This window comes from Metopolophium dirhodum, chromosome 1, assembly GCF_019925205.1.
Source record: "Metopolophium dirhodum isolate CAU chromosome 1, ASM1992520v1, whole genome shotgun sequence".
NCBI classification, from domain to species: Eukaryota; Metazoa; Arthropoda; class Insecta; order Hemiptera; family Aphididae; genus Metopolophium; species Metopolophium dirhodum.
In genome coordinates this window covers 96,557,501-96,570,638 of record NC_083560.1, presented here as the reverse complement: position 1 = coordinate 96,570,638, position 13,138 = coordinate 96,557,501, and the positions used below count along the sequence as shown (strand labels likewise).

At 30.4% G+C, this 13,138-nt stretch overlaps 3 protein-coding genes across 3 annotated transcripts; all 3 read right to left on the bottom strand.

The window, feature by feature from the left end:
* Nucleotides 1-2,140: 2,140 nt before the first annotated feature.
* On the bottom strand, nt 2,141-2,867 carry LOC132937375 (52 kDa repressor of the inhibitor of the protein kinase-like). Its single transcript, XM_061004197.1, has 2 exons — nt 2,691-2,867; nt 2,141-2,615 (listed from the first exon to the last, which is right to left on the bottom strand). Exons 1-2 carry the CDS (start codon nt 2,844-2,846, stop codon nt 2,502-2,504), a joined length of 270 nt encoding a protein of 89 aa, XP_060860180.1. The 5' UTR covers nt 2,847-2,867; the 3' UTR covers nt 2,141-2,501.
* Nucleotides 2,868-3,016: 149 nt separating this feature from the next.
* On the bottom strand, nt 3,017-4,238 carry LOC132947347 (zinc finger MYM-type protein 1-like). Its single transcript, XM_061017621.1, has 3 exons — nt 4,034-4,238; nt 3,108-3,781; nt 3,017-3,046 (listed from the first exon to the last, which is right to left on the bottom strand). The coding sequence occupies exons 1-3, from the start codon at nt 4,236-4,238 to the stop codon at nt 3,017-3,019; spliced, it is 909 nt and encodes a 302-aa protein (XP_060873604.1).
* Nucleotides 4,239-10,161: 5,923 nt separating this feature from the next.
* LOC132947332 (piggyBac transposable element-derived protein 4-like) lies at nt 10,162-12,458 on the bottom strand. The gene is made up of 4 exons (XM_061017598.1): nt 12,353-12,458; nt 12,206-12,283; nt 12,043-12,101; nt 10,162-11,640 (listed from the first exon to the last, which is right to left on the bottom strand). Exons 1-4 carry the CDS (start codon nt 12,456-12,458, stop codon nt 10,162-10,164), a joined length of 1,722 nt encoding a protein of 573 aa, XP_060873581.1.
* Nucleotides 12,459-13,138: the final 680 nt, after the last annotated feature.

The window sequence follows — 13,138 nt, the reverse complement described above, 5'->3', positions numbered from 1 at the left end:
ATATGTGAACAGGCAGAGTCACACGGGCTAAGGGAATTCGCTGTGTGGACAGTTTTGAGCCCGAGCGAGCCCCTACCGTGTCTCGCTGTCTGTATAAGAGTCAGTGTAGTACTGTCAGACCATCGAGCAGAACCTCTGTTAATCTTTTAAGTCTAATTATTTAAATCTAAGTATTCTGTACAACTAAATTTCTTTTAAAATTGATTATATTAATAAAGTATTAGTGGTAACTCATACACCACGTATTTCTTATTAGCGAACAAACTCGGTTTTGGAGACGTCCATAACACTATAACAGTATATATTATCTAATAGACGTTGCGACGCAACGTCTCGCAAATATTGGCGCGCGGTAGTGCTCTGCATGGTCCGGTCTTAATCAGGTCCTAATCGGTCCGGACCTAACATAAGCAACCTATTGAATCGTCGGTTTGGTACGGTTCAATGTTTTTTAGGATTAATTTGGTCCAGTCCTTAGATAAAATGCAATATTTTCAGTCTCGTCCGGTTTCAAATAAAAATTTATATCAGTTCGGTCCGGTCTCATTCCGGTCTATATCTCTCGGTAATTATTTCTTAAAATCTAAATAAGATATTATGACATTGTTATACAAATAAATGATAAACACCAAATAAAAACGTACAACTATATGTATTAGGTAGGTATATATATTTTATTTATAAAGTGATTACACTGATTACTAAATGTCTGTTCTCCGTAAATATCATCGGCTACCACCCGTTACTGACGTGAAGGTCGAAGGATATAATTTTATTTTTATTTATAGAATTCATAAATTGTAATACATTAATACGTAATCTCGGGAAATTAATCGATATTATACTGAATATTATTTAGCATCGTACCATTCGTACCTATATGAATTGTATTAATATTGGTTTGAAATGTTTGAATGTGTTAGATGATCCAAAAATAACTAATCATTTGGATAATACGTAGAAAATAATACCGTCTATCGTCATACGGGCCAGCTTTTATAGAATCGTCGGTCACGCAATACGATAACGATAATCCATAATATTATATTATTTTAATATATGAGTGGCAATCAATGATATTATAAACGACTAGAAAACCTATCGTTTTGATCTAATAGCGACACAGCGTTATCACTACGCTCAAATACTCAATGCGACCAACACGTGTTGTATTTTTGTGTTCATTGATCATTCTTTTTCATCATTATTCATTACATGTTCGTGACTTTGTGTTAAAAACGTCAAAACGATAAATACTACTCGAACGATCACCTAGATAGTACATGCTCACTGGCTATTGCATCCATTGGATTGATAGGTAAGTCTTTGTTTTATAATTATTTAAAAGTTTATTATTATTTATTACATTTACTTAATTATAAAAATTTATAAACTTATAATATAACCATTAACATTCATAATAATTATACAATTTTAGTACATCTGAAAATATGTTTCTGTTTATAATGATATAATATATATTGTATTTATTCAGTATTTACAGTATATATTATATAATATACGTTTCAATTTAATTCATTTTTGTCATTACTCGTTACTCGTTTGTCTTTACTCTATTTGTTAACTAGTAGAATTTTCATTTTTTTGTTGAAATTGGGAAATACTACCATACTACCATTGTAGCGAACTTAGTGTTACAGTTTATTGAGATGGGTTTGGTATGTAGTATGTACCTAGTACCCACCACCACAAATTGAAATATTATAAGAAATTATTGTTTGCACAAGACACAAGTACTGTGTCTGTTAGTTTTTGAGTTTAAATTTTAGAATATATTTGAGTGATTTGAAAATGTAAAATAATTTTTAAGCGTATTACTGTTATTTATATGCCTAATATGAATATCATTTTAGATTTTAGCAAATGAAAATACTCACTTTGTGAATGAACAGTTATCTACTAATCTTACCAAATGTATAGGTAAATATTGACATATTATTTATATTTAAATATTTATTATTACAAAATAAATTTAGTTACCTATACATTTATCACAATAAGCATTTTATGCCAATAAAAAAAAATGCCAATTTTATGTGTAAATATAAATTTTAAATTTATGGATTAGACATTTAGACATAGTAATTATATTTATTTTTTACTTATATGATCAGTGGCGTATTTTGGGTTTTTTTTTGGGGGGTGTCCTGAGTCCTGACTCCTGATCTCCACAGTTATTTAATGACAAATATTAACATAGTTTCATCACTAAATCATACCTGATTATAATACATCTTAATACCTTACATAAGTGGACATTTTTTTGTAAAAAAATTATAGGATTGCTACTTACATTTTTAATTATAATACAATTATGACAGGAATAAAGTATAAACAATTTTACTGAATAAAATAAAACCAATCTAACACTTAAATTTACTGAGTATTTTTTCGTATGAGTTTAATTTATTTTGTATACTTATATAATATTATAGATATATTAAAAGAAAAAAAACCACTAAAATTTCAAAACTTTAACCTCACAGTATTAAAGGTAGACGTCTTTTTTTTACAGCCAATTCGTCCAATACTTGCTTACTTTCAATGCGATCCTTCCGATTGATTGATAACATGGCTAATCCATTTAGCCTTTTCTAAATAAAACAATTATTTATTTATTTAATTTTATAATTATGATTTAGACTTAGTCAAAAAAAAAATAAACTTACTTGGCCCATAGTATTACGTAAATAAGTCTTTATCTTTTTAAGTGATGAAAATGATCTTTCGTTCTGTGCAGTTGAAACTGGCAGTGTCGCAAAAATTGTTAACAATTTAAATATATTTGGGTATATTTCTGGATTACATATAGACAAAGCTTCCATTGCGTTTCTATAGTTAGAAGTTTCTAAATTTCTCAGTCGTCTTTGCCACAAATTATACTCCGATAATAATACTGTCTTGGAGGACGAAGAAAGATCTTCCATGTATGTTTCAGTTAATGACAAAAAATTGTTTTCATCCGTATTAAGACTTATGAGTGAATTAAAATTAACTAAAATAGCTTTATGGCCGGTAAATCGAACTTTCAATTGCTCAATAAATGTTTCAATATAAGGTATAAATATAGCGATTCTATAATATACTTCTATTGAATCAGTTTCAACATTTACACGGTTTGCTTGTCTTTTCGTAGTTCTAGGGATACATATAGTAACACCAAATTTATTACCAAGAGAAACAGCATTTTCAAAAATGTCTTGGAAAATAGAATCAGCATTTTTTCGAAAATCTTCAAGTTCTTTTATTGTATCCTCCGCTAATTGGATCGCTTCGCCAAGGTCAATATTAACCCGCTGAAGATGTTTCGATAAAGGAAGACCAACACTAAAGCATTTAGCTACTATAAGCATAGAAATAATAAATCCACCTTCTAATATAGCACTACACAGATTACTGGCATGCCATCGGGTAGCGCAAAGACGTTTTAATGATTTTTTTGAGATTTTTTCATCACTATTTTCAATTTGAGTTTTTAAAACATCTTTTCTTTTAGGAAAATTGAAAAAATCCCGAGCTTTGGAAATGGTCCCCAAACAATTTCTTATTTCCTGTACTTTGCAGGAGTTTGAAACAGCTAAGTGAAGGACATGTGCGGAACAATGCACATAAAGAGCAAGAGGATGAGTCTTACGAATTATGGCTTGAACGCCGTTAAATTCTCCTGACATTGCAGCCGCGCCGTCATAACCTTGTCCTCGCATGTACTTTGTTTCTATACCAAAATTGTGCAAGCTTTCTAATATTAATGATGCTAAACCTTTTCCGGTCGTATCAAACGTAGGTATAAATTGAATAAACTCTTCTTTTAATATCATATTTTTTTTATCGAGGTATCTTGCACACAATGCTACTTGTTCGATGTTCGCAATGTCAGCTGTTTCATCGGCGAGTATTGAAAAACATTGAGCAGAGTTCACTCTACTCACAATTCGTTTCAATAAAATTTGGTTACACGATTCGATGATTTCGTTTTGAATCGTCGCACTTGTGTATTTTAAATGTCCATTACTTTCTAAAAATAATTTAAGCTGCTCATCACCTCGAGCCCTATACCGTAAAATTTCCCGAAAATTCCCTTCATTGTTTTCATGTTCGTCATCAGTTTGGTCGATCATTAATTTACCGGAATCTCTGTGTCCTCTAATTGCTATATTCTGCCTGCCACATAAAATGATTGCTTCGATTATCGGAGTTAAAAGTTCGCGATTTTTCATTATTTGATTCTTTCTACTGGAGTCTAGTTTTACTGATATGTCTTCATTAATATTTTTTTGTACTTTAAGAAAATGTTCAGAATCGGATAAACAGGTTTTGTGATAATTTGTTTCACTATGGTTTTGAAATCCTTCCAGTGCTTTTCTCCAGTTATCGAATTTAGTCACTACAAAAGAATTTGGCTTTTTTGAGTTATATCCAACACCAGTCTTAACGAATGCTACACAAAATTTACAAAAAGCGCCGCATTCTTTTTCGGAATAACATAGCCATGGATACTTCAGAAGCCACGAATATTGAAACTTTAAATTTACTTGCTTGTTTTTTTTCATATACATTTTTATTGGAAATTTGTAGTTGATATCTGGCACCCATAGATTATTCATAATATCAGATATTTCATTTTGTGATAATGTACGGTTTATATAAAATCCTATATCATATACATTCATAAAATTAGTAGAATCAGCAACAATAGATTTTGAGACGAGATCTGATATTGGGGTTGAATCATCTGTATTTTTTATTGAAGAAATCATAGAAGAATGTGTTCGCTTTTTGGAGGGGGATGATAATGAACGTGACGTATCTTCTAATTCAGACGTAATACATGAGGAAATGTCCTGCTTAGAATCGGGTTGACTACGACAGTTCGATATTTTCATAAAATACGAAATAGAAGTTTGTTTCTTTTGTGCCATTTTCACTGTTTTAAAAGTACAATGGCATTATTAAATACTCTTTAATTTTATATTAAATTAATTAATTTCACTATTGTTTTTACATATTAGGTATAGTTCATAGTTTCGTACGAGTCCTTAAAGGCTTAAAAGCTATAAAAATAAATTACAATAATGTTGTACTTACGTAAATTTGATGTATTTACGACGTCAACAGTCGGCAGCAGTTCAGCAAAATATAATATTGTTGTACTTCGAGTGTACAACTGTCAACTGACAACTGTACATAGTACACTTTATATCGTTGGTCTTTTGCTATCGTAATTCGTAGATAATAATAATTGTTGTATTTGAAGAAAGATAATAAGGCGATAGCCAATAATACGGCTGGCCGAAACGATAATACAATTCTAAGAATTACATAGTTCACAATATTCTGTTTTATTTTTGGTTACCAGTTGCGACCGGTCCGACTACAATCGTCGTGCCACACTACAAATTACAATGTTGTGACTATTTTAGTTATTTCGCCACTGCCTGCACGGCTGCACCTAGAGAGCTATTTATATATATATACACGCAATATATATAATCAATGCTAATACCTATTGACTATTATCTGGTATAAGATGAAAATATAAAATATACATTATTCAATTTTCATTTTTCAAAGCAGTTTTAAAATATTTCGTTATTCGTATTTTGTGATACCTCAGTAATGAATATAACTAAGAAAAAATTGGGGGGGGTTTTAACCCCCAGGACATCCCCCCTAAATACGCCACTGTATATGATAAATATTTATAGACATATTGAAAATGTTAATAATATTTAGATGTTGTAAAGAAAATAATTTCTAATTCAATTTAATATTATATTGGTATCATCACTTTTGAAATTCCTTGCCTAGGACCTCACTTATAAGTTTTTGTTTATTATTTTTTGGCATTTAATTATTAAATCATTACAATGGACCAGTGTGAAATACTTCTATCATACTATAATATTGACTATTTATTTTGAGAAAATATTTATTTTTTTGTTACCCAGAGAAAATTCTTTAAAAAAAGCATTGCCTGTGGTACTAAGTAATTAGTATTATTAGCTTTGTTACTCATGCGATTATCAATTTTAACTCTTTATGATCTTCCATTCAAGTATCAGCTAAATAATTAATAAGCATTACCTCGAATACCACAAAAGAACAATAATTTATTTAATAAAATATTATGGTCAACAGAATTTAATGCTTTTCTAATAGGTATCAAGGAAAACACCTAATACATTCTGATTATTATCAATATGTCCATAAGTTAATTTAATAGTACTATACATACCATTGTTGGTTGACATATTGTCCCTACTGTCAAATTGATTTTTGTGAAAACAGTTGTCTTTGTCTAAGAATTCATATATTGATTTGAATTTTGTTTAATACATTAAAAATACATTATTCTGCACGAAAAAACCAATATATTCTTAAAACAATAAGACGTACCAAATTGTACAACATTTTTTTAACCTCAAATTCTGTATTTTTATGCAGTATGCAATATGTGATTTAAACATTTGGTATACAACTTTATTCATAGATTAAATGTCGAGAAAGCTTATATACCCCCAATTGGCAGTTACATCTGCATATTCTCAATAACAACATACAAATCAGGTCTCTAGTAATATTTGTTTTTCCTCAATTAAATATTTACTATATTTCTACTAGTGGCAGGCTCATAGCCAAACTAAATCTTTATGTGAGGTACACCAGATTTTAGTTTTGGGGCAATAAAATGCATACCTTACTAACAATAACATACACTACAAACATACAATTAATAAGTATTTGTTGGAGTGGATTAGTTGATGATTAGGTTCAGTGTCCATGACTAGTAGTACTGTTGCATTGTTAATATATTGATAAATTGCGTACATAGTAAAAATTAGGTTATGATTGTATATTAAAAAAATTATATATACTTTTTAATTTCAGAATATGGATAATTCTCAAGACATTAGAGATCTACTTGACAGATCACTTTCACCTGTTCTGACACCTGAAGACTTAATATCCAGTATAGGAAGTAGCAGTACTCAAATATTTGATGAAAATCAATTGCATGATGTTTCTTTTGCATCGGTATCCACAATTAATTCACAGTCAAGGTCAACTGATGTTCAACATGCTGTAAGTACAGGCTTTTCTAAAATATCAATTAAACGTAGACTATTAAAAGGAGATGGTGAGTTTATTCTTGTACAACACATTGGGAATAGTGATGTATGGAAAAAATTCAAGAATGTTATGCATATTATTCCTTGTCCGGACGACCCAGACTCCCCCGAACAAAGTTCCACTGATTATGTCGCATGTGTTTCATGTATGGAACTATATGGAAAAACTACTAGAACTGCTACCCTTCGTAGACACAAGTGTAGAATGACATCGTCTCAAAATACTATTGAAACGTATGGTGTATTTAAAAATAAGAAACGACTGCCAACTCATGTAAAAGATGAGACAATTAATAAATGTGTGAAGTACTGTAGTCTGGATATTCGACCCATGTCAGCCATCAAAGGTCTAGGTTTTTGTGAAATTAGTCAATTTTTTTTGGATTTGAGAAACATTCCTTAAATAAGCTTATAATGAAACAGTTAGGCCAAAAGGATGGTTTAGAATGGGACAAAGTCAGAGCTATGATTAGATATATATTCAGAAACACTGGAATAGAAATCATAATTTGTTCAAAAATGGAATATACGGAGGTAGAAAAGTTAACCATATTCAAACAATTTCATGACTCAATACTTGAAGGACATGCAGGAATAGGCAAAACCGTTAGGAAGATAAAACGTCAGTTTAATTGGCCAGGACTCAAATCTGATGTTAAGGATTACATTGAGAAATGTGAGTCCTGCCAAAAGAACAAGGTCACCAATAGGAAAGTTAAGCAACCCATGGTCATAACCACTACAAGTTCAAAGCCATTCGAAAAAATATTCTTAGATATAGTAGGACCATTAGTAACTACTGCTTCTGGAAATACTTATATTCTAACAATGCAGGATGATTTAACTAAATTCTCTTTGGGAGTACCATTACCAAATCACACAGCCAATACTGTCGCTGAGGCTTTTGTCGTACATTTTGTTTGTATTCATGGAATACCAGAGACCATACTTACTGATCAAGGGACAGATTTTCTAAGTAAAACATTTACCGAAGTATGCAAATTACTAAAAATTAATAAGATAAACACTAGTCCATACCACCCGCAATCCAATGGGGGATTGGAAAGATCGCCCAGAAGCTTAGCTGAATATCTTAGACATTACGTAGACAAAGATTTAAACACCTGGGATCAATTATTACCTTATGCGTTATTCGTTTACAATTCGACAGAACATTCGTCTACAAACTATCAACCATATACATTGTTGTATGGAAAAGAACTAAATATTCCAGTAAATTTGAAAAGTAATCCAGAACCTAGGTACAATTATGATGATTATTTATATGATTTGAAGCAAAGAATGCAGGAATCTCATAAAATCGCTAGGGAAAGGTTAATTAAAAAGAAAATCAAATCGAAAGCTAATTATGATAGTAATGCGCATAGCGTAGAATTACATGTAAAGGATACTATATTGTTACGAGATAATACTCAACGGAACAAACTAACACCTTTATGGAAGGGACCTTTTGAAATTTTAGAAATATTAGATACTGAAAACATTATTATTCAAAGAGGAAGAAGAAAGGTTACAGTACACAAAAATGATGTAAAAAAGTATCACGAAAATCCAAGTTAAGGAATTATTAGAATTATACAAAAGAAATTAGAATTAAGAAATAATTAAATTAATAGTCACCATGAATAGCTAAAAAAAAAAAAAAAATGTATGTATATTATTAAGAACGTTGTTGTGTCAACAGATAAGCGGCCGAAAGGGGAGTACCAATAGGTACGGCGACCATTATTTATAGGGAACTCGGGCCACCGACCATTACAGGCCACGAAAGTGTAGAAGAATTAAAGACCGGGTGGGCACTATCGAAACTAGTGGCCAGAAACTTTTACGAAAACAATCCAAAGATCGACCGTCAATTATGGACCGACTACGGAGTGTGGTGTATGAAGAAAGTAAAGGGTAAACCCATGTAAATGGCCTAGGAAAGGCGTAGGGGAAATTGAATAGCTGATAAACTATTAAATATATATATTATATTATTACTATAGACACATATTGTTTCATTTATTGAATTCTAATGACCCAATTACCTTAGGTAAAACAGAGGAATCTGTTATTGCACGATTCTAACATGATATGACCAACAATAGGGAATGGTTAGGCAAATGTTTTTGTGAAATATTGTTAGATTCCATGGAGTTTATACCAGAACCAGAAGACCTACTGGAATACAAAGAATAACCAGTTAATTATATTATAGATTATTCGGTATACTGGCGATTCATGGACAAGCAGGGGTTACAGATGATGCGACAAAGGATAATAGAATATTACTTAATGAAAAGACACCACTAGGAGACCTTGTGGTACAAAGCATAACTGGTATTCAGAACAAAGTGATAAGGTTACCAGACATATATAAACAAAATTGTAATTTACAATACATACGTATAAAATGCAATGGAATAATTGACGATGACAAACTATATCAGCAAAATGAGATATATCTATCCGTGTACATAGGCAAACATTGTTCAATGCACTTACTGGGAGCAGAAGGAGAAGAAAACGAAGGAACAGCTGTAATACAATTCGGGTTGACAGGAGAAAGGATAGTAATTAACCCTTTCACTGCTGACCATAAAAATCTAATGCAACTGCTCTGTGCTGACTATATTTCATAAATTATTTAACTGGTATTTCCACCTTAAAAAGATAGCTAAATACTTATTGAATCTGAAAAAATTAAAAAAAAAAAAATTGGAACAAAACTTACCAAGTTATTGCTAATTGTATAACTCTTAGCCAGGGTTTCTCAAAATGTACTCCGCTAAATAAATTAAAGCACAAAATCAATGAAACATTAGATTTTTTTATGTCATACATTTATTTTTAACAGTTAAAGTATTTAAAAAAAAAATTTACAAATCTCTCATAAAAAGTCATAGTAAACAATATTAACCATAAAAATTATATTATACACACTCATAAATTATAAATTACTAATAGTATAAAACCAACGGTAAATAATTTTTTTATAATAACAAATTTAATATAATAATTGAGTAGCTTTGTAATTGGTTTTTGTATGGTAAATACCAAAACAAGGTGTTACACATAATCCAACATCACATAAATCACACATATATAATGTGTCTTTTCTTTTATTATTTTTAGAGCATACTATACATTTTCTTCGGTTAGCTTTTCCAACTTCATTTTTAGGCACATCTGTTGGAAAATGACGGGCTGTAAGTCGAGTTGGCTCATCTTTTGTACTTGCTCTCCCTCTATTAGGACTATTATTATATTTTCCATATTTATCCAAAAGCTGTCTAATAAGTTCTAATTGAAAATTTGCTATTGGTATATTCTTGCCACTTACAGTTTTATATGCCGAAAAAGAATTTAGAAGATATAAATCAACTAAATGAAAGAATATTTTTTTATACCACTTCATGGTTTTTCGTACACATTCAACAGAACTAAGCAGCATATCACATTTATCAATATTTCCCATGCATGCATTATAATTTACAATACATGTAGGTTTTTTTACAACTTTACCACTAGCTCTGTCAATTTTGTTTGTGCTGGCTGAACTAGAATCATATAATGACGATAACATATAGACTTCCCTTCTATCCAACCACTTCAGTGCCATCATTCTTTGTGTGTGACTACTCTGTACTTCACCTAGTTTTAATTTTTTTTTTAAATCAGGCATCCCTCTTCTATTTTTCCTGACAGTCCCAGTTAATGTTGTTTTTTTTTTGTATAGATGTTGACATAAAATAGGTGAGGTGTACCAGTTATCTGTGTACAAGTTATGTCCTTTTTTTAGATGTGGTGCCATTAAAGTCATAACAACTGCCCCAGATATGCCTATGTTCTTATCACATTGCAATAGACGAGTTTCAGCACCAGTATAAATTATAATATCTAAAATAAAATCGGTTTCAACATCGCATAATACGAACAGTTTTACTCCAAAGCGATGCCTTTTAGACTTTATAAACTGCTTAAAACTTAACCTCCCTTTCCACAACACTAAACTTTCATCGATTACTAAATTCTGAAATGGTACCATACCAGCCTTGAAATTGGCACGGATTTCATCCAATACCACATCTAATTTAAAAAGTCTATCTCCAGATTTTTGATTTTCATTATTACAAAAGTGTAACATACGTAAAATTAATAGATACCTATCTCTGCTCAAAATTTTACTGAAAATGGGTGACATTAGAAGTGGATCTGTTGACCAATATTCATTTATTTCTAGCTTTTTGTTACGAGCCATGAGCATACTTGTAGCTAAAAACACATAAAGTTCTCCAATATTTGTTGGCTTCCAATATTTCATTCTCGATTTTGGGGCTATATCTTCTTTTTTTAAATATTGCTCTGCGTACCGATTGGTTTCAAACGCCACTTTTCCAAGGATAAATTCTGACATAAATGCTTCAAAAAAATCTGAAATAAGGGAGTCATCACTCAACCCAAATTCCTGTTTTTGAACTCCACACTATGTAAACAACATAAATTACAGAATAAGAATAGTTAATTTTTTGTATTTTCCCTACTAATACAATAAATAATAATTATTTATACAAAAATTATAATAGTAAAAGTATCAGAACTATTATATTATTATAGTAATACTAGTATTTGTTAGTTATCTGAGTTACAACTTCTACTTGTACTGTAATAACAATTATAAGTATTATAAAAATATAATTACAAAAAAATATTATTATTTTAGAAAAACACATATTTTATTCATAGTACATAAAATGTATTACCTTAGATGAGTCAAAACTATTTGTCTTAGGGCTAAATTTTCCTGTTGACTTCCATTTTAAGTCCGGCGTATACAAAGGTTTATTCACAGGTTTTTTTCTAATATTTTTTCAAAGACATTAGTTACACCAGTAATGTGTTGAGCAACTGGCACGTCTAAATAAGTTTCAGATGTTCCTGGTAGACCTAAAATAGATAAATAGTAAATAAAATTACTATCTATTATATTTGTGAGGTAAAACAATTGGGAATTAGAAACTACTATGTATCGCACAACTGTAGGTATTTACCTTGTTCGATATTATCATCATATGATTGAATTTGTTCTTCTCTGTTACGGCATGACAGAGGTGGCGATGCCAATGCAGCTGTTGAACAGAAATGATTGTTTTACAATAATTTATAGTAAAAAAATAAAAATGGTGTATTATAATTACCTGAATCATCATCATCAAAACACAAATCGTCAAGGAACTCATCATCTGACTCTTCGTTAGCTAATATATTATCTAGTTCTTCTAAAATATCGAAGTCTGACAACATATTTGCAAATTGTTTTCGTTTAGAAAACGAATAAAACCACTCGTTGTAATCGTACTTATGACGAAATTTAACAAATGAAAACATAATCACAGGCTAACTAATGATATTATAATATATTTTATAAATAACTATCTAGATAAACAAACAACACTAATATAGTAATAATATTAAAACCAGAAAATAAAATATAAGATATGCGAGTAATTGCTGCAACAGCGTAATCAAAAATCTGATTTGAAATATTTCGGTTTATCATTAATTAATGCAAGTTTGGGAACCCTGGAAAATAAAATATTTTATTTTTCTTATAACTTCTTTGATAATTGTCAGATTTTTATTTTTATTATCTCTTTGGATTTCTCTAATCATTTACTACATGTTAATGTTATCACATCAATGAAAACAGCTATTGTTGATTTTTAAAATGAAAAGACGCATATGTGCGTCCATAGCACCACAGAGTTGCCTACGTTGGACGCATATATGCAAACACTATTTTTAGAACCCACCGGAAATCAAGAATATCAAATCAATAACTATTCAGTAAATACGGAAAATTTAGAAAAGGAGACAAAGAAACGATCGCTACCCGAAATTTTAGAAACAACCACCCAGTTGAACACTGCTGAACGAACAATGAAACAACCACCGGAACAATTGAAATCAAATGCAATTATCAC

Bases quoted from the DNA above. Each gene is read 5' to 3' on its own strand.
- LOC132937375 (XM_061004197.1), bottom strand. From the start codon at position 2,846: ATGGAAGCTTTGTCTATATGTAATCCAGAAATATACCCAAATATATTT. The intron at 2,616-2,690 runs GTAAGTTTATTT...TGTTTTATTTAG, and splicing joins TACGTAATACTATGGGCCAA to AAAAGGCTAAATGGATTAGC.
- LOC132947347 (XM_061017621.1), bottom strand. From the start codon at position 4,238: ATGAAAAATCGCGAACTTTTAACTCCGATAATCGAAGCAATCATTTTA. The intron at 3,782-4,033 runs GTAATGGACATT...CGACCGGAAAAG, and splicing joins GCTTAAATTATTTTTAGAAA to GTTTAGCATCATTAATATTA. The intron at 3,047-3,107 runs GTATATTATAGA...AGCAATTGAAAG, and splicing joins TTGAAACTGATTCAATAGAA to TTCGATTTACCGGCCATAAA.
- LOC132947332 (XM_061017598.1), bottom strand. From the start codon at position 12,458: ATGTTGTCAGACTTCGATATTTTAGAAGAACTAGATAATATATTAGCT. The intron at 12,284-12,352 runs GTAATTATAATA...TCTGTTCAACAG, and splicing joins TTTTGATGATGATGATTCAG to CTGCATTGGCATCGCCACCT. The intron at 12,102-12,205 runs GTAAATACCTAC...TATCTATTTTAG, and splicing joins TGATGATAATATCGAACAAG to GTCTACCAGGAACATCTGAA.